The sequence below is a fragment of the Chiroxiphia lanceolata genome, chromosome 2 (assembly GCF_009829145.1).
Source record: "Chiroxiphia lanceolata isolate bChiLan1 chromosome 2, bChiLan1.pri, whole genome shotgun sequence".
Taxonomy (NCBI): Eukaryota; Metazoa; Chordata; class Aves; order Passeriformes; family Pipridae; genus Chiroxiphia; species Chiroxiphia lanceolata.
This window is the reverse complement of record NC_045638.1, coordinates 69,148,700-69,169,647: the sequence shown is the minus strand read 5'-3', so window position 1 is coordinate 69,169,647 and position 20,948 is coordinate 69,148,700. Positions and strand designations below refer to the sequence as shown.

Below are 20,948 nucleotides of genomic sequence, written 5' to 3'. Positions count from 1 at the left end.
GCCTTTGGTTTTACTGCAATTCTCAGGAATAAACTGGAATGTAGCATTAGGGTCTAGTGTCTTTGATGGCCTCATCATCTAATCATAGGTTTAACATTACTCATTTGCTGGCTCCAGGAATTCCTGCCATTAAGGGCCCTAGAGATGAAACTTTGCCTCAAATATTGATTGAAAGGAAGAGAGAGAAATTTAAGCTCTTTCTGCAATGCTTTTTCTTTAGACATCTCAGTAAAGCTATGTAACAAATGCAGCTAAAATCAATTTGTTATTTTTATGACTATTATACACGTTGGGTTTTATTTCAAAGTATTTGATTGTTTTAAAAATTAGATACATTTTAGACCTGTAATAATTTGAAGAGCCTAATAATTTTGAAGTTTCAAACATGTATTTTCTTCAGTGTTTGCTTGGAAGAACTATTTTCCACCTACCTAATTACTTGGGGAAATTGCAAGCTTTTAGTTTTTATACGCCATCTGATACTTCAGGGTCATTTTCTTGTCTTCTAAATAAGGAAGATTGTGTCCCTTTATGTCCATTTATTACTTCAGGAGTTAATGCTGTGGTGTTAGTGGAGTGATGTTAATTGTTTCTGCAGGAGTTGGTCAACAGGGGGCTGCAATGGCGCAAATTGCAGTCTCCTCCTTTCGCCTTCCTAACTCCTGGAGTATTGCTTCTGTACAATTGCATCTCCACAGAATATTGTTTTTTATACTATAGGCATAAACAAACCAGTCTCTAGTTCTATTCATCTGCAGTGAAAATGCTGGGGTTTTTTCCTATTTACATTTTTAAACTATCTGTCAAATTAAAACAGGAGGTAAATGCTACAAAAATACTAATACCTGAGATCGTTAGAAGAAGAGAATGGCAGATAGACAAATATTGTAATCCAGTCTAATGCTAACAGAACTTGTAATTAGGATCTTAGGAGCTGTTTTTTGTAGCAAATGAGGATAACTCACTTGAAAAGGAAAGGAAAGGAAAGGAAAGGAAAGGAAAGGAAAGGAAAGGAAAGGAAAGGAAAGGAAAGGAAAGGAAAGGAAAGGAAAGGAAAGGAAAGGAAAGGAAAGGAAAGGAAAGGAAAGGAAAGGAAAGGAAAGGAAAGGAAAGGAAAGGAAAGGAAAGGAAAGGAAAGGAAAGGAAAGGAAAGGAAAGGAAAGGAAAGGAAAGGAAAGGAAAGGAAAGGAAAGGAAAGGAAAGGAAAGAGGAAAGGAAAGGAAAGGAAAGGAAAGGAAAGGAAAGGAAAGGAAAGGAAAGGAAAGGAAAGGAAAGAGGAAAGGAAAGAGGAAAGGAAAGAGGAAAGGAAAGAGGAAAGGAAAGGAAAGGAAAGAGGAAAGGAAAGAGGAAAGGAAAGAGGAAAGGGAAAAGAAGGAAGGGAATAGTGCTACCTGAGCTTTTTCATATGAAAGATTAATTAATATGAGCTGGAAAGACTATATATACTGTGGTTTTTTAGTATTCCCTATGTAACTAGGGTTTTTCTTCCTAACATGGGTAAATCCTTCATATTCAAATTCAATGACATTTTACAGATTATGTGGGGAAGTTTGAAATGTGTCACTCAAAAGATAGATGACGATAATAAAAACCTTTGAAAAGTACAATTTTGTTTGCACAGGACAAAGTAACTTTAGACATTGAAAAGGAGAGGGAAATGCGAAGTTTGTTTTCCTTTCATTTGCTACAGCAAATTAGATGCTTTTATGCTTTTTATGTTGGAAATTCCATGTTAACGACTACAGATTAGCAAGGATGTCAGAATTTTTTTTCTTATCTGAGCTCCTGAATAAAATCAACATTGCCAGCGGCTCACATCCAAGGTATGGTCTAAATTTACATGAAATATCACATTACAAATGTCTGAAGGTACATGTCATGGATAATTCAGTTCATATGGGCAGCCTTTTAGACTGAGGGATATGCAATCAAGGCTTTCCCCCAAAGGAATTTGGAGTTTCTGTGAAAAAAGACATTTTAAGTTTTAAAGGAACTCCTGTAGTTATGATGCATCATTTATGGGTTTGGAGAAGGATAGAAAGCACTATTCTGTATTTTCAGAATCTCTCTGTTACTGTAACTTGCATCCATTGTATTTTATCCTAGTATTACCTACTTCATTTGATTAGCACTGAGGTTAAATTGAAGGCTTTATTTTCTTTATTTCTTATATAAACCATAATCATACATCCAAGTACTTGAAGTCAATTTTTCCTAGATAATTAATAATAAACATATAACGATCCTCACTTTTCCTAAAATAGGCATTTTTATTTGGATTTAGTCTATTTTAACATAAAATAGATGAAGATGTGTTACGTTTGACAAGATCTGTGCTTGATTAGCTGGTCTTTGTTCCCTCAGCCTAGTTGAGCATGTCACAGCTGTGTTGCTGTTGAAGTGGCAGATTTCTTCAATAAACTGTACAGTTTAAAGAAAAATACATTAATTTTTGCAGTGTAGTTCCTTCTTACATCAGATTTAGATTTTGATTACTTTTTTCTTTTTTTCTTTTTTTTCTTCCCCTAGCCAAAACACTACAACAGTTTCTGATTACTTCCAGATCTTTTACAGATTCTTCTCTTTGGGGATATAGCTTCTGCAGAAACTGAGTAGTTGTATCCCAAAGGAGTTTTATCTCATGCCACTTGTATTTTTCTGTATCTTATCTATTAACAAAGGAAATTAAACACAAAATAGTGTCCTATTATTTAAGACATCTTGCTACTTGATCTGTTTAAAAGTATAATTATTATACGGATAAATCGTTACTTTCGGAAACATACTATGTCATTTGTGATTGTATAGAATATCTGATATTGTGTAGAATATCTGATAAATTTCTGGATTTTGTAGTTTTTCGATACATCATTCATTCTGTATTTCCCCTCCCCCTACACTGGAAGTTCAATCAAGATTGTCATTAAGGCGCCTCCAAAGGAAATATCTAAAACTAGAAAGCAAATTATCTGATTCTGAATCGCTATGTTGAGGAAAAAACATTTCTTCTAGATGCTATTCCTTGTAAACAGGCTTTTATTAGAAAAAAACCCAAAAACTCTATGAGGAAATAATATCCATAACCAAAAAATGCTTTCCTTAAAACTGGCAATGAAACCTATTAGGAGATTCTCGAAGAATTGGTAGCATGTAAGTCCCTCTTATAAGTAAGCTGTAAGTAGATTCAGAAAATTGTTTACTTCTATGAAAAATTGTAGAACTTAAAGTCCCTTAAATAAAGAAAACTATGCCTGGAGTATATCTATAGCTTGAAAAACTCCAGTATGTAATTAATTAAATTGAGCTTCAGCTACGCTTTTCAAATGTTGGTTTAACAGTGTGAGTTTCATAAATGAGTTGTGGATGTCTATGCTTTCTTATATATTAACTTCAAAACTGCTTGGACTGAATGCAAGTCTTGTCTCTCTGTATCACAGGCAGTCATTCAGTACATGCTTAATCAAAAAAGACCTCTAAAGGATCTGCTCCCATGCAGCAGAGTCCATAAAACACCTTCTAGGAGTTTGATACATGTCAACCAGTAGCTGTATACTACAATGTGTACCCTATAGCAGTCAAAACTATAAAGTAGCAAAATGGGGCAGAAGACGGCAAAGGTAAGGGAAGAGAGTGCACACCTTGTTGTCCTAAGTGGCAAAAAAACCTTTAAACAATATCAAGAAATTAATCCCACTCCAAGGAGAGGTGGAAAAACAAATGTAAAAAAAAAATACCCCAAAGATGTGCCTGGCCAGCATAAATTCTAAGGAAATCCTCACTGAGTGGTAGGTTTATCTCTGAAAATATAGGAAGACTCATCAGCCAGGCACTGCAGAGATTTCAGTAGGCACTAGCATATCCGTCTCTATTTTTGTAGTGCGAACAGGAGACAATGCTGCATATCATATCACCACAAGTCTGAATTAAAATGTATTGTAGAGGGGAAGGACACATGCAAACATGCAGAAACTCATTGTTTCAGTAATCCTTTTTTTCCAGCATATCTGGAAAATGTTTATCCTAACAAAGTTCTGCATCTGCTACACTACTTCTTTTCTGCAGCTTCTTCTCTGCTAACCCCACTTCTGTACCAGTGCTGATATTTATAAGACTAACTCACAAACACATGTGAAAACTGCTGAGACATTTGTTTCCTGGCTTAATGAGTTAAGCTGACTATGAGCCTTGTTCAAAAGCCAGAAGACCTACTCAAAGAGAAGGATTCAGGATTGCAAATTTGGGAACACAGAGAAGAAGAGAAAAAACATGACTCATGTTTTCATGGCAGCAAGCTGTAAGTTCAGATCTCTACGTCTAATAGAATCATACTCTTAGGCTACACTTTCAGTGGTCAGTCTAGGCACTCTCTGGCCAAGATCACCCTGGCAGAGGTATTGTATTTTCTCCATGCCTAGGTCCATGTTGCTGCTCAGTCCTTTTCATCAATATATGTAATGGTGGAAACAGTCACATCAAAACTAGCTAAATTAACTCTGAGTAGAAAAGTTATTTTTAACTGATTATACAGCCAGAGTAGCCATAAAAGCAATAGCTTACAGCAGGTGGCAGGTAGGATGGTTGGGGCTGTAGGAAAGACAGGCTGCCTCTGTGACAGTCAGGATAAAGGAATTTTGGCATTTGATGGGAGAGCAATAAGTTAAAACAAACAAATAAAAAATCCCACAGATTTTCATACACTGGACAAAGCACTGAAAGGGTGAATATGAAAATGTGAGCAGTGTAGCTCCAAGCTGAGGCTTTGTAGCTTCACATTCTACCACAGGCTCAAATTTAAGTTCAATAAATGGAGTCTTTGTGCCGGAAGCTAGAATTTTCTATAATATTCTCATCCTATTTGGACTACATAAAGGTCCATCAAGACAGAAGCAATAATTCTGCTGTGTCCTTATCCAGTATCACATATGGTACAGCTTAAGTGTGTAGTTATGTTTTGATATTGATTTTGGGCTCTTCACAATCCACAACATGGTTTATACACAAAAATGTTGTTGTATGCACTTAGTGTAATTTCCAAAATGAACTCCAGTACAAGTTAGAGGAGAAGCAGAAAACCTTTTCCTTTATATATATTTTTTTTGCTCTAGAAATTAAGTGGTTTGTTGACTAGAGGGTTTATGATTTTGTGCGTGGGTTTTCTGCTGATTTTTTTCCCCTCAACATTTCTCATTTGCTTTATGGAATTCTGGAAAATAATTTTCCAAAAGGTGATTATTTTGCATGAGATTTTTTTATTATTATTATTATTTTATAGTAAAGAGAATTTACATACATTAATTCCTTGTCTGTGTGTGGAATGTCTTCCAGCCCAGTCTCAGTCTTCATCTCTTAGTCATCTGCTTCTGATAATCTAACTTTCAAATGGAAACCATCAATATATTCTTTCCTACTCATTGAGCAATTTTGCTTTCTTCATCATTCTGTGAGGTGTCCTTCCAGATTCCCGTACACTCAGAAAACTAATTCTGTGTTTTGCTTTTAGTAATAAGCAGGATGTTGTCTTTTTTATCTTAGAGTAGAGTCATCTTGGAACTTCTGATCCTTTCTCTTGCCTGTCCTTGTCAGAGTATTTTTATCAAAAAAGTCAAAGAATACATTTATTGCACACCAGTGAGATGCTGATCCAGAGGTCTTCTAGTTTCATGGCAAAACAGGCAAAATTGGAAAACTGCAGGAATTACTTCCCCATATCCTAATATGGAAAGGTGTCTTCCCCTGACTTCTCTAAGTTGCCTACAACTGAGAAGGATCTTAGATCAAAGAGGAACACCTAGAAAGTCAGAGTCAGATGATATTTCTTAAAGGGCTGAGAAAATGTGCAAAAACTCGTTACTGGAGACCATCATTATTAATAAATATACTATAGTTTTGAGCAGTTTCACTATAATGGAAACAATGTGAGGAGTAGTTTTCTGTACATTCAAAGATCTTTATTTTTGAAAGACTTCAAATTAGTTATCTACCTCTAATATAAAAAACTGGTGAGGTAAAATGTGTACTGGCTTTTAGGATTAATAGCCATACATAGTGATACATGTTTTAATAATAATTCTGGTGTCTCTTAAATGAAGAACTACTTTTCCAGTCAGGAAGTAAGTTCTAGAAGTTGTGGAGACATGTGTATCTTCTAACACATATCTTCTGTCTGTATTAGAGAAAATGCAGAATTTCTACAAGGTGATGAAGGTTAATTTTGTATCATTTAAATAAATGTGTCCATTTCCCTAGTGTTTGGATAATGTAAATGTTTTTGCAGTTGTAGATTTTTTTTCTCCTTTCTTCCAAAATACCAGTGAAATATTCCTCTGGGAATGTTTGACTTCATTTTCAAGATAAATTGGGCAATTACCACAGGTGATTGGAAGGGCAATGGGTCTCTGTGTTTCCAAGAAAATGAAATATTAACATATTACTCCAAGTCAAGAAAATGGAGGAAAAATGAGGCCCTAGTCTTGTGAAAGTGAAATCTAAAACTTTCTATTACCTTTGTTGCATTGTTAAATTCATATTCACAAATACAATGTTATGAAAGTTTCATTTTCTTTTCCTTTCTGTGATTTGGCCAGAAGCCATGAATATTTGAATACTTGCAGACTTGCCCTCCAGGAGGATGTCATCAGTCACTTTGCAACTTGCTTATTGGGGGAAATAGCCACTTTTAAAATGGATGACTTATCACAAAATCCTAAAATTGATCTCAAATTGATTGAAAGGATAGACCTAAAGTACATTTTATTTATCATCTATCAGCAGTACACATATGAGTGTGAGAGACGTATACAGGCAGTATAACTGGAATTCTTAGATCTGATTCTCATTCCAAACAATAATGGAAGGTTTTAAGACTTCAATATCTTTAGATAAATTCCTCTAGGAATGGTGGGGACAGTCGTATTAAAAAAAATATTATCATCTCAAAAATTTATGACTACAGTGATCAAAAATTTATGAGGCTGTATCTTGAAATTAGTTGGTTTTGCTATTTTTACTTGCTTTTAAAAGACAAGGTTTTATGCCAGAAAAAAACACAAAACATTTCTTTCAATCTTGTAACATTTCTTTTGAATATTTCCTCTTAAATGAAGTAAAGCAAGTTATTGGTACAACTAAAGTTATTGGTGAAGTAAAGAAAGTTTTTGGTTATGACTTTTTTGGTGATTTTAGAAGGTAACCCAACATGGAGTTCAAACCCAAGCTAAATTACATGTGTGTTGTGAATTGCAAACACATTTTTATAAAATTTCCTCTTCCTTCTCCAGACAAAAGGTAGCACCTATTCAGCTCCGCGCAAGATTTTCCTCCAAACATATTCAAGAGTGTAGACAAAAGAGAGCTGATATAATAGAATTTCATCTGTCTCAAGAAGTTTTAATTAAACTACAGTGGTTGAAGAATTGAGGTGTCAACTGAGTTATTAATATCTTAGACTGGAAAATTCACTAAATGTTCAGTGTGACAAAAGAAAAAATACTCAGATTAATTTAAGACATGGAGAACAGAGAATTCCAGAGAAGATACAATTGATTGAGACAGTGGAACTTGTAGTGGAAGGAGAATTGTAGGGTGATTACTACACCAGGTATCTGTCCATTCTGTAACTGCAGTTTCTGGAGAAGCTTGAAATTTTTGGCAAAATTTTAGACTTCCTTGCAGAAAGTAGAAGGGGTGAAAATCATCATTCCTTTTCTTTACAGTAATTACTTTTTAATATTATCACGAGATTTTTTTAAGATATTTTCTAATCATCATGAATAAAAATTCAAAAATTTTATTGCAAAAGTTTAGTTGGAAAGAAGTCTAATATAAACTAAAAAAAGTTCTTACCATGCCAACCGTGGTAGTTCCTTTTTTTGCTCCTTCACTATTTTTTCCAGGGCAAATGGTAAATTTTCTGTTATCAATTTAAGAGTTGTTAAATTTATGAATAAATTATCTCTGGAATTTTTTTTTTCTTTTGTGCTGTAGATTGGAGAATTTCAAAGAGATAGGACTAGGAAAATACACTGAAAAGTAAACCGTAAAAATTGTAACTATATCAGAGTGTGAGAAAATGTATGTCATGATTTAAAAGAAAACCAACTGAATTTCAAGTAATATCTGTACTCTGTTTTTGTTCATTATTTAATATTTTTATCCTTTTATTCTCATCTTGATGTTATTCATCTCCTGTCTCCCTCTGTGTGGATAGTTTCATAACAGGATTCTGAACCTTCTGTCAAGGAGGTATACTGATGCATTCTGTATGCAGTGACACTTTTCAAGCAACAACAGAGTAGACAAGGAGTACAAGTTAGGTGGGGACAGGAGGGTGGCAATTGCCATTATCCAAATAATTTAGTGCATATTTGATGCCTTCAATAGAATTTTGCATAATATAAAATATTTAGAACATAACCATACTGGAAATAATTGAACTAAAAGTCTAAAGTTACAATGTTTAGTGATTATATATGGAGATAATATTTTTATTTGTTTCAGCATGAATAAAGTTAAAAATTAAATTCTCATTCTGTTTTTAATACAAAGAAGCGATGGCATCGTTCTTGAACACTGTGTTTGACATAACATGCCTCTGTCTTTGAATCTTCTACACCCCACCTTGTTCCGAAAGGTGCACTGCTGGCAGTAATAGGCATCCCCACTACCATATCAATAGGACCCCCAAGGAAAGAAAGATCAATGCATTCTTGTAGAGTAGAAGTAGTTCTCTGGTACATGATTTTGTCGAGGGCTTCTGTTATTTCAGCATGCAATTGGCATCAGCGGTTTTGAGGCACAGAAAAGTCTTCTAGCTCTTTTTTTAAGGCTGAAAAGATTCATGATGTGAATTTCACCAAGACCACACGAGATGTAGTGCAGCCATTCAAGCACTTAGCTGCTAATAACCAAATGTCTATGCTATGATTCTACTTAGCTATAGCATAAATCTTCCAGCTATTGTTAGTACATCCATTTCATGTGGTGTTTATCTTTCTACTTCTCGCATCTTGAGGTTGAGAAATATTTCTGTGGAATCCAAGATAATATAAACAAAATTGCTCCACATCTTAATCCAATTCTTAAAGTGCATGCAGTCATCTGAATGGCCATTGCAAAGGCAATTGTAATGCTGGAATTTTTTAGTATTTCCATCTAACATTTGCATCTTTTAAAAAGAAACTGGAAAAACGAGAACCAGGTACCTCTTCACAGGTCATCTCTTATGATCATGAATCTGTTATGTTAAATTATGCCTAAAAGTGAGAGGAAATTGTAGTAGCAATAATTATTCCCTTATTTGTGGATTAGTAAAGGGTTGAGAGTTTGTAGTGAATCTTGTAGTAGCTAGTTGGTAGTGAAGCAATGCATGAACCATGAATCTTGGTTTCTTTCTTGTTCTACATCATTATGTTTTCCACTAGCTTTTAGTAGATAGTTGGGCAGGTTTCAGACATTTTTATTATGAATAATTACTTTGGATAAAATGATGAGATTTTCTGCTTATGAAGACATAAGAAGAGATTTGTTTGCTTCCACATAGATATCTTTTGGATAGATGGCTTTTTAGGTACCTTAAGATATCTCACATAAAATCCAGTGAGGCATTTTGGATGTCCTGTAAAAGTCCAAGACATTTGCACCGAGCAGGAAGATCTGACAAAATACTTGTGAGAATCTCTTATTCTTTTGCAGACACAGGTAGACTCTCTGCTTCTCTTTAAAAATGTAATTAGCATACTTTCTTCTACCTGTCTTAGGAAGCCTTTTTTCTTTTCTTCTCTGTCTTTTCAATTTCTTTGCTGATTTGTACCAGTTCTGCTTTCCTGACTGCAAAGTCATTGCAGTTGTGGTGCAGAAAAGCATCTCAAAAGAAAATGCTAATAGGGGTTGTTATAGTGTACAATAACAGGCTTTGATAAAAAAAAATAATTCTACTCTTCAAACACTGTCTTTAACCCAGACTTCTGTTTCTTAAAATGTCACGAGGTGATTATGCAATTGCATTCTTTCATTCTCAGTTTCTTAGAGTGATTTTGTACTCCACCAAAGTGATTTAACTGCTTCCAAAAGTTAGATCATTAGACTGGCTTCAGTTACTGCATTAGCAAAATTAAAGCACAGAAGAAAGAACATTACAATGGTTTTCTAGCTCATAAGCTAGAGGTTTGAGTGCTGATACTCTGTCTTCTCTAACTAGGAGTTCATGGCTAGGCTTCGCGAACGAAGACTTGGGAACTAGGAGTTACCTGCTCAGTAATGGGTCAAGAGTATGTTCATTATTTGGGTATTTTACTAGCTTGCTTTTTTATAGAGCCAGTCATGAGTACAAGATTACTGTTGCTGGGAGTTTTTTAAGATACATGACTTGGTCAAATCTGTGAATTCTCGTATAGTCAGTAAGAAGCACTTAGTTGATTAGTTACTAGATTTCAAAGTTATTCTTTGACAAAATGTCCTTATCTATGCAAGGCCATCTTTTTTTTTTGCCCATATCAGGAAAGAAGCATTGAGAATTTCTACCTGATTTTTTTAGTCCTCAAAAAAGTGAAATGTATACCAGAATAGTTCTGTAACTATAACTCTCTCTACCCATTTTTGTTTATAACGTGAAGTCTGAGACTCGAAAATTTCTCTATGAACTGTAATCCAGCTAATGTACTTTGATTTTTTTTTCTTTATAAGGAAAAGGAAGTGTTTATTACTCTTAAAGAAATATTTTAAGGACTTATTTCCAAAGGAAGTAATCTTGACTTTCTATAGAGATATCTCAATCTTTTTTCATCACAAATGTCAGAAATCAGCTGGTGTGATAGAGACAGTGAGTTGTCTGACAAAAAGCTGTTTGTTATGCATTGGGAATTTTCTCTTTAACTTAGTGGTGTATGAAGTAAAAGCTTGTTATCTTTTAATATCAATTAGGCGGTTTACATTGGGTTGAAATTTGGTCTTGGAAATCTATGCAACAGTAAAAAAACTTTAAAAAACCAGTTTGTGATCACCGGCTGGTTTTGTTTTCACTTATAATCAGGAAGAAGCAAAAATTGAATTCAAGGGGGACAGATGATACATAGGTTATTGTCTTCCCTATATAATAACATATGCAAGGTGTAACAATGAAGGAACTTGAAGAAACTTCTGCTGTGATACTTTATTGCACTTACGTTCATTGGACAAGTGTATGAACTGGAGAAAAAAGATGTGTTTTCTATTCTGTAGACAGGAAAAGTATAAGTTGCTTAAGGGTGAAACAGAAGACGTAACCACTTAAAGTTTATTTGAAAATCAGAATGAATTACGGTTTCTAAATGATCAGGTCATTCTTCTCTGGGGGAAAATATTAAGAAGTTCAGCCTAAATTCAGTCTCTTTAGGGAGTCATCAGGGTCATATTCAGATATGTGGTTTAAAATCCTTGGGTTTTGATCATGTTATATTTTATCTTCTTAGGAATGGCAAAATTCTATTCAGAAGAATGCAGGACTTGCATTTATTGAGCTCATCAATGAAGGAAGGTAATGAATTTTAAGCTTTTGAACAAGTAGTCATTTTGCATTTATTCCATTGGGTGATAATACTTCTTCACCATCTGTTCCAAAAAGATTCTGAAAAGGCCATTTTAATTAAGAGATTTATTGTATAAATACTTAATATAGTAAATATTTCATTTTGAAATGTGTACATTTTGAAAATTTTGTTTATTGACTGAAGGAAATAGAGTTCCCATGAACTGTATATAAGTTTGGGGTTATCCGAGAACTGAACCACCATTCTCCAGAGTAGCAAGGTTGTTTTACCCAGACAGTCCAGGGAGCCCAATCTGCAAACCCATCTGCTGCTCCATCTGTTTTAGGAGCACAGCGTTCATTTTACTTCTCTATACTACTATTTCATGATGAATTATTTTATCTAGAATTTCTGGTCCAATTTGAGTCTGTAAAACATACATGACATTATGTTTATATGAGCTTCCTTGGTTTTGCAAATTTTTATGATACTTTAATATCAGTCCTCAAGTAATTTTGGTGCTGTATCTGTTCAACTGTGTGCAATGTTTGTCAGTACTTCTAGCCAGCAAGCTGGCCAGCAAAGGGAGACTCTTCGGTCTTCCTAGTAGTGGAGTACTCAAGATAAATAGAGCCACTTCTGTAACGTGTGTGACTCGTATTGGCCAATGCATTAAATCCAATTGAATCTACATGTTTTGTTATGTGCAGATAAAGAAAATATAACAATATACCTGTTGAAGAGATGTTCTCATTTTATGTGTGATTTGTTTTTTTTCCAATGATGTCTCATTGGCAAAGTGAGGTATCAAATCTTCTCTTTATTGTACGATATTTTTTGTCTAGCTGATATTTCAGTGGTTAAATAGTGAATTTATTTAAAATAAAGTTTAGAAAACATCAGAGTATAGAAATATAGGAATATGCGTATTCAAAAAACAGGAGTATGTAGCTTATTACCGAATTTTTGGCTGATGTAAATTCTCCTAGATTCCCTGTGCACACTGAAGTTATACCACAATATAACAGAGGGAAACATAGTCCTTCCATTGGAAATTCTTCTTGCTATGAAGTGCCAGTATGAGTTTTTATACTATAATAGGTTCACCTGAGTGGGTCGTGTAATGCACATTATACAATAAATATTACCTGGAAATAGGCTGAATAATTATAGTAAGGTTATGTTCTTGGATAGTAATACACGATACCATTTTGACCTTTTTTTATTTTCTCAGCCAGGATATTAAAGTCAGATATTGTTGTATCATAGCTATTGATAAAATGATCCTTCTGAACAAATCCTATATCTGCATATTTTTAGCAATCAGGTATTAAGATACCAGTGGACCTGATCCCCTCTAAGTGACTTTTCAAAATAAAGTAGTATTTAAGACTTGCTACTTAAATCCAGTCGAAGGAAATTCTAATCAAACCGCCCTTAGATACATAGATACATATTCCTCTGTATACTTTTCTCAGAAAGGTGTTTTAGAAAAAGTGTATGCGCGTTACTAGAACAATCTTCTTTGCAATCAGCCCTTTTTTTTTTAATTTACCGTTTTGGGTATAAAGATAACAATCCTTTAACTGGAAATTGTTATAAATATTTATTCTGCTTAATAGCTAAACTTGTGAATGCAATTCATCAATCATAGCTAGAGAATGCAATTGTGCTGTTGTCAACAATTAACAGGACATAAACAGTTGATGAATGTGCAGCTGAATTAAAGTGCTCCCTAGGATAACCTGAAATTATAAACTGGATCATTTAAAGGAATCTAACAAAGGATCTTTATAATTAAAACAAAGCAGGGTTAATGGGATGTAAAATTGCATATAATCACTGTGCAATAATGATTGAATTTTAAATTATTAAAATCCAAATGAAGACTAAGAATATTTTGAAGGACTTTCTGGGTAAGATTTTGAGAGACCTGGGTAATAAATCAACAGTTTTGAGACAGAGCTTTCTTTTGAGCATGGAGGAAAAGGTTTACATGTAATGCAGAGGATCGTAGTCTTTCATTAGATGTCTATGTTTTAATAGACAAATCACCATGCTATAAGGTGATTTTCTGAGTACCTAACTTTTGTTATTTCTTCTTGAAATAATTCTAATGCCTTTCTGATCCTTGACTTTATTAGAAATATTCTGAAATAAAATATTTCAGTTTAGTTGTTTTAAAAATAACATCTATATTCCTGTTATTTAATAAATTGCATTTTCATTTTAAATTGGTTGATTTACAGTATTTCTGGTTTTTCTTGGTTTAGATGATGTTTTATTAGGAAGGTCTGAATAAGACATACTTGTACAATTCAGTATACAAACACTCTGATACAACTTTCTAAAAATAGAACTGTTGTAACTGGTAATTAGTGTTCAGTGTAACAAGAGATCTGACTATAGATTTAAATTAATACTTTCAAAGTCTGTAATATACCTGAAAGATTTAGTGACATCCTGGTTATGATCTTGAACTTTATGCTTCTTTTTAATCATGCTATGAATGTGTGATGCTGAGGGTATCACACATGTCAAGAGCTTCACTGACAGCAGTTTAATTAGGATTTCAGGTTTGCATTGGGGTATACACATAAGTAGGCTTCTTAATTTAAGAGCTGGATGCATCTACAATGTTGACTGTAAAAGGAGACATGAAAAGACTTTAGGAATGTTTCGTGAGGAGAGTACAACCCACATTTGAGTGAAGTAGTGATGGATGAGGTTGAAAGAAAAGGCTGCATGCTGACAAGAATGAGATAAGCTAGGAGCACCCACCTCATGCAAATATGTACACAAATGTATACAGCTTCAGCAACTAGGAGTAGAAATTACTCCGCATGTAATAACAAAACTTTGGCATCATTGGAATGATTGAGATTTGGTGGGACAGCCTGCACTGCATGACAGAAGAGCTGTGATAGACAGATACAAGTTCCTTGGGACGGATAGGCAGAGAAAGCAAGGAAAGAGTGTTGCCTTCTCTTTGAATCTCTTCAATGGGTTGGATGACAGTTTGATTGATAACTTTCAGGACAGGAAGAGGAGAGTCCAGTAAGGGTGACATCATGGTGAGAGTTTGTTACAGACCATCCATTCAGGGTGAGGGAAGGGAAGAAGCATTCTTTAAGCAATTTAGAAAGGAAGAACCATTCTTTAAACACTTTGAAGAAGTATCTGGATCACAAACCCTATTTTCCCATGGGGATCTTTACCCTTCCTGACAACCTCTGAAAGTACAACAAAGTGGGATGCGTGTAGTCAAGACAATTGCTGAAGAGTGCTGGGAATGACTTCTTGATGCAGGGTGAAACAACTAAGAGTGACAAGCAGCTGGATCTGCTGTTTACCAGCAAGAAAGAATTATTTTTGAATGTAGTAAATAAGGGTACCTTTGGCTATAGTTACCATGAAACAGTGGTGTTCAAGATCCTGAGGGAAGTGAGGATGGAGAGTAGCAGAATACAGATTCCATGAGTGCAGATTTTAGCCTGTTCAGGAAACTGATTATTGGGATCCCATGGGAGGCAGATGTGGAGGTCAAGGGAGCTCTAGAAAGGTGGCAGGCTTTTAAGTACAGCATCGTCCAAATGCAAGAACAGGAAAAAAGTAAATGTGTCAATAAAGTGGTTTGGCTACCTAAGGAAATTATAGTAGAACTCTGACGCAAAAAGAGAGTACACAGGAGGTGGAAGTAGAAGCAGGCTACAAAGGAGGAATTTAGAAACATTGCTTGAGCATGTAAGGAATGTTGTCAGGATGGCCAATAGTCATCTGGAAGTGAGACTTGGAAGAGAACAGCAAGAGCTTCATTAGAAGGCTGACCAAGGGAAATGTGGCTTGTTGCTGGGTGAGATGGATGACAGATATGATTGAGGTGTTCAGTGCCTTACTTGCCTCGTTCTTCATGAAAGTTTCTCAAGCCTCTGTCTTTAGTGAAAGGGTTCAAGGAGGACAACTAGAAACAGTGGATAAGGATTGAGTCAAGAATTCCTTCGGACAACTTGTACCATACAAGTCCGTAATACCTGATGGTGTACATCTGATGGTTGTAAAAGTCCTTGCTAGGCTGACCACTATGATCACAGGTGCCTGAAGAAAGGTGAAGACAGCACCCATCTTTAAAACAGTCCACAAAAGCTCGTCAGTTTTTTTCTGTCCCTTGGAAAATCATGTAGCAAGTCCTTTTGAGACACGTTTCTGGCCACACAAAAGAGAAGGTAATTGAGAATAGTGAACGTGGATTTACAAAAGACAAACCTAACCGTTTACCTTCTGTGATAAAACAACCAGATTCATGGACAGGGTGATTGCAGTGAACATCACTTCCCTTGACACTAGCAAGGTTTTCACGCTGTGTCCCACAATATTCATATATCAGAGTAGGAACTCTACATTCTGAAGGGATGGACAACTAAATAGGTAGAAAATTTACTACTTAAAGGGACTTCAAGGGTTGTGGTTAATTGTTCGTGCCTTAATTTGATATCTTTGACTAGTGGAGTATCTTAGGGATCTATCCTGCCTAAGAGACGGATGTTACAGATATGCAAATACAGCCAGAAAATAGCACTGGGGAAGCAGTAGCACTCAGATACAATATATAAATAAGAACAAAGGTGTTTGATTTTTCTGTCCTTGACCAAATTTTCTTGCTTTTTGTCCCCCTCACCAAGTATAACTTTTGATTGGAGGAATCCTTTATCAACTCTGAGTGGTTGTTTTATGGAGATTCAGCCTATGTGTTATCTTCCATTGGCAGAGGATTCCTGTCATAGATATTTCTGTACATTCAGGCACCAAATGTCTGTATTTCTATTCCAGCTGAGGTGTGAGCTTGAGCTCCCTGTTTAGATGTGGTTTTTTATAATCTCGTATTCTTTACTACAGCTGTAGTCCTGCCTCCAGCTCTCCCAACTCCAGACTAATAGTCACTTTGTGTTAGACAAAGCATACGTTGTTACGGTAACAATCGGTGTCCTTGTGGGGTCAGTACAGCTAGAGTTCTTAGATCTGTTAGAAATTTTGAGGTATCCTCTCACCTTCTAGTATTGCCTGATGAGTATTGCCTCAAAGGGAAGGCTAATTCTGAGATACAGGCCATCTCAGTCGTAACAGCTGGTCTTGGATGAAATGGTCACCATTTCAAGACAGATTCCTCTTGATTTAGAAAATTCTTATATGAAATAGAAAATCTTTATAAGGAGTGGAAGAGATTCCTTTTACTCGGCTCTGAGTTTCACTGAGTCGTTACAGCTTCTGTGGCATTTCTGAAACATTAATGGTTACCCTTCATGAATTTATCTTGCCAATGTGCTCATGTTGTAGTCCAATAGCCAGTCTTTGCATGCTATAATTTCAAACTTTTTTCTAGCAAATTCTTCATCATTGCCCTTTTGCAAGAAATGAGACCTCTGTGTGAGACATTACCTTCTAAAGTTTATAGAAATTTACTTTCAAAGTATTTATAGCACTACTGTGTCTTGCGGAACTTAAAAACTCTTCAAGTCAGACTAATGAATCCTATGACAGATACCAAGCACAACTATAGGTTTCATTTCTTATGAATGCCATTAAGAGGAATAATTGTCAAAACAACTGTTTGGTGAAAATATGCCATATTTTGAGGCTACTTTTTGGAAAAAATAATCTATGGGCATCTGATAAAAGTAAATCAGAGAAGCATCTGTTTCTCTGGACATGTGAGTTGGCAGAACTTCAGAAATGAGTAGAGGAAGCAAGACCTTAGCTAAATTATAACAAATGTTCATTTTGTAATCTATTTTGAAAATTGCTGTTTGAGAATGATCTGCTTTTTTTAGTTTATTTCAAATGAAAAAAAAATTGGGTAAAGTAAGCTCAATTGTTCTGTCTAGCGGCATAACATTTATCAGCCCTCTTTCTCTCTGTGTGAAATTATTACTAGGAAAAACTGACTGTGGGATAGCAAAGTCAGTTTAGGATAGTTAGCTAGTGAGATAAGAGTTTTCATCCTTCAGTTCTGATAGGTGTGGAATTAGCACCCCAATCCTCATCTATATGTGTTACAAGACTTTTATGGTTTTTACATGTTTCCAAGAGAGTTTGTATATAGTCTTATCTCTAAATCCAAAACTCTAAAAAGTTCTCCCAGGCTCTGACTATTTATCTGAGTGACTTCATGGAATGTGGAACTCTACAGTCCAGCCTTTTTAAACTCCAGTATCTGTAAAAAAAAGGCTTCTGATTGATTACACATACTTTTTCACAACTTCCTTTAACCTCTAAGCACTCCAGAATTCTAAAGTAACTTTACTGAGGAGAGAATTCAGGAAAACTAGTTCCCTGGATTTAAAATAACTTTTTATCTATTCCCAAACAATATTTACCAATAACTCTTATTTATGAATCTGCATGTCCTGAGACATACTCTTCCCCCAGTCTGCTGTTGCTCAGAAGTCTGAGATTCTTCCATTTTTTAGTAAAGGAGAGCCTGCCATTTACTCTTATTCCTACAGATATATAAGCCCTGTCATGCTTATTGTAAAGTACCAGCATACTTTAATTCTAGTTTTTACTTCCATTTTCCATATGTTCAGCTGGAAACTCCGCAAGTATCTGTACTGAAGGATCATTTCTCTGTAGAAGGATTTGAGTCACAAGTAATTTCAGACTGCTTTGTTGATGGATTCCATACTGAAAGTCTTTTGATTCAGCCTAAAAACAAGTTAAACCTGTTTCCTAGTAAAGGGAACTTTAACTGTGGGTTGTAAATTTGGGGGCATTAATAGAAATCAAGCTTGTCTGGGTGAAGAGAAACCTTAAGTTACCAAGTCAGTGTTTAATCTCCACCTTATAGCAGTAAGAATTAACACATAAAGAGGATAAGATTTTTACTGATCATCAGTTCCTGGTTGAGACCAGCTTATCTTGGGAAGAGCACAGCTGCACACTTGGCTGAAGAAATGGTCACACAGGATAAAGGTCAATGTCTTTTTTCTTTTGGTAAAATTTCTGAATTACTGGAAATGAGTATTAAAAAGTACAGCAAGCCTGCAGTGAAAATTTTCATGCAACTCCATAGCCCTTTGGAAGCACTTCTTGGGTAGAGAATTATAAGTATGACCAGAAGGCCTGACTCATCACTGTCTCAGCATTAATCTAGTTACTAGGTCTTTTGAGGGTTAGTGTTTAGGGCTTGCTAAGTCAAGGGTGAATGAGAACAGTGGGTATAACTCAGTGACAGTAATAAGGAGATATCACTAAAGAAAATGTTTTATTTCCAAAGGAGAGTGAAAATTATGTGGCTCTCAAATTCCAGATCATCCCTCTGTATAGCAAGTATATAGGCATTCTATGCCTCAAGCTCCTTCTTACTGGGATTGGTCACTCCTGTACAGGTTTAGGAAAGATACAGAGGATAGATTTACCCAAAAGGGAGTGCTCTGTAAGAAACTGTAGATGGGAAACAGTTGGGCAGATGACAGAAATATCAATCAGGATATAATGGGTGGATTTCAAACCTGCATTAGTATAAATATTATACAGTGTAAGGTTATTATACATTTTGTAATGTAACAGTATGTGGAGTTCACCTTCTTGAAAATATATGCTAAAGTCTGCTGATTCATCTTTTGGAAATGTCTGAGGAGGTAATCACCATTCTATTGCTGAAATTTTGTGCAAAATCATAGAATATAGGGCTAAGAAAAAGGGAAATACAATTCTAGAATTTTATCAGAAGGGATATTTCCATTGAAATAAGGCAACATTAATGTTACTATGTAAATAGTTACTAGAACCTGTCTAGAATACTGCTGACAGCTTTGGCTATGCATTTGCAGAAAAGGTAAAATCAACCTATATTAGTAAAAACCCTCTTACTAACTGTTTTGCCATAGTCAGAGAGCTGGTTTACTTGGCCTAATAAAATAGGGGTAGATGGAATATTAGAAGATCAACAGAAGGAAGAACTGTGTAAACCTAAGGGCAATGTTTGCATAAAAGGGAACAGTAAAGGCTGCTCAAGAATACATTTGGTTTGGAAAGTAAAAGGGTTTTAATATTCTGAGACCCTTCCAAAACTGTGTTGGAGCCAAGAAACTCAATCACATTTTCATACATTGAACACACATTTCATGAGCTGGATTTCATGAAAATGCCTTTAACAAGCTAAAGACAGTTTATGAAATAGTTTCTATGATGTAGCTGTGTGTTGCAATGAAGGAGCGAATTTGCTGACCTAGAGCTCCTTGTTCCTTTCTCTTAATTGTAGTGTGTGAAGGGAAATCTTTATTTTTCTTTAATATATTGACAGTCTTTGATACTACTGAGTGTAAGATTTCTCCTGGCTGAGATTCTTTCTGAATAATTTCTTTTTTTTTTTCCTGTGAGAATCCAAAAATAGTTGTAAGCTCTTATTCTCATGCAAGAAAAGTCAGAGGTTTCTTTTTTTTTTTAATTTTAATCTTATGTCATGCATGTGATTGAGTTAATGAGGATTTAGATAAAATGGTTAGTATTCAAAGGATGGTGACATTAACATGCATGTTCACCACGTGTATACCATTTAGGACAGTATGCTGAGTAGTGCTATGTCTCTATGAATTTGAGATTCAGAGTTAGCTGGCTATGATTTAATCCAGATATAACAGTAATAACACTTTTGCCATCTTTTTCTTAGTAGAAATGTAGTTTGGAAATACATCATAACTTTCAGTTAGAAGTAAAAATCAGTACTAAAAATTATTTGTAAGTAAGGGGTTTAAAATTCAAAAAGTAACAATTATCCTTGAACAAGTACAACAAGCACAGAAGCAAGTAGCTTTGCAAAAATGTCTGTAAGACATTGCTTCCCTGACCTTGTAGTAGCTGCCTCTCAATGATAAGATGACACATTTAACTGCTTTAACTTATTATGCTTCTGTTTTCAGCCCTACATTCTTGCACTTACAAAACAAAACATGCAGGCCAAGATATTTTGAGGCATTTTGGAGGCGTGCAAGATTTCTGAATGATGGCCTGGATTTTAAACCTTCCCTTTTTTTTCAAAAGTCTGTCTGACAAGGGATTTTAAGATTAATGTGATTATTAATGGTCTTCTAGATACAAAAGCATAGTTTATCTAGTCTTTGGAGTTCTGCATTAGGTGCACACAAGCACCTAAGGTAAATGAATCACCTAACGCAGAACTCCAAAGACTAGATAAACTATGCTTTTGTATCTAGAAGTGATTATATAGTGTTGACAGGCTGTGGCCTCACTTTGGTCATAATCCCAATTTGTTAACAACCATACAAACAATTTTTCATCTTTTTCTTGAAGGAATTGCAATCAGTGATAGAGATATGAGAATGCATGAAACAACTGCAAGACAATTGAAATAATACTGAGATACCCATAGATAAGACTTTTGACAATAAACAAAAAGGGTGATAACATAGTTTTCAATGAAACCAAGTAGCT

At 35.1% G+C, this 20,948-nt stretch overlaps 1 protein-coding gene across 4 annotated transcripts in view; it reads left to right on the top strand.

Annotated features, from left to right (window-relative positions):
* NBEA (neurobeachin) overlaps positions 1-20,948 on the top strand; it is a 477,681-nt gene that overhangs the window by 227,510 nt on the left and 229,223 nt on the right. For all 4 annotated transcript variants that reach the window (XM_032678783.1, XM_032678782.1, XM_032678781.1 and 1 more), the window contains one exon: positions 11,445-11,509. In XM_032678783.1, coding sequence (XP_032534674.1) covers positions 11,445-11,509 — 65 coding nt within the window. The remainder of the gene's footprint in view (positions 1-11,444; positions 11,510-20,948) is intronic.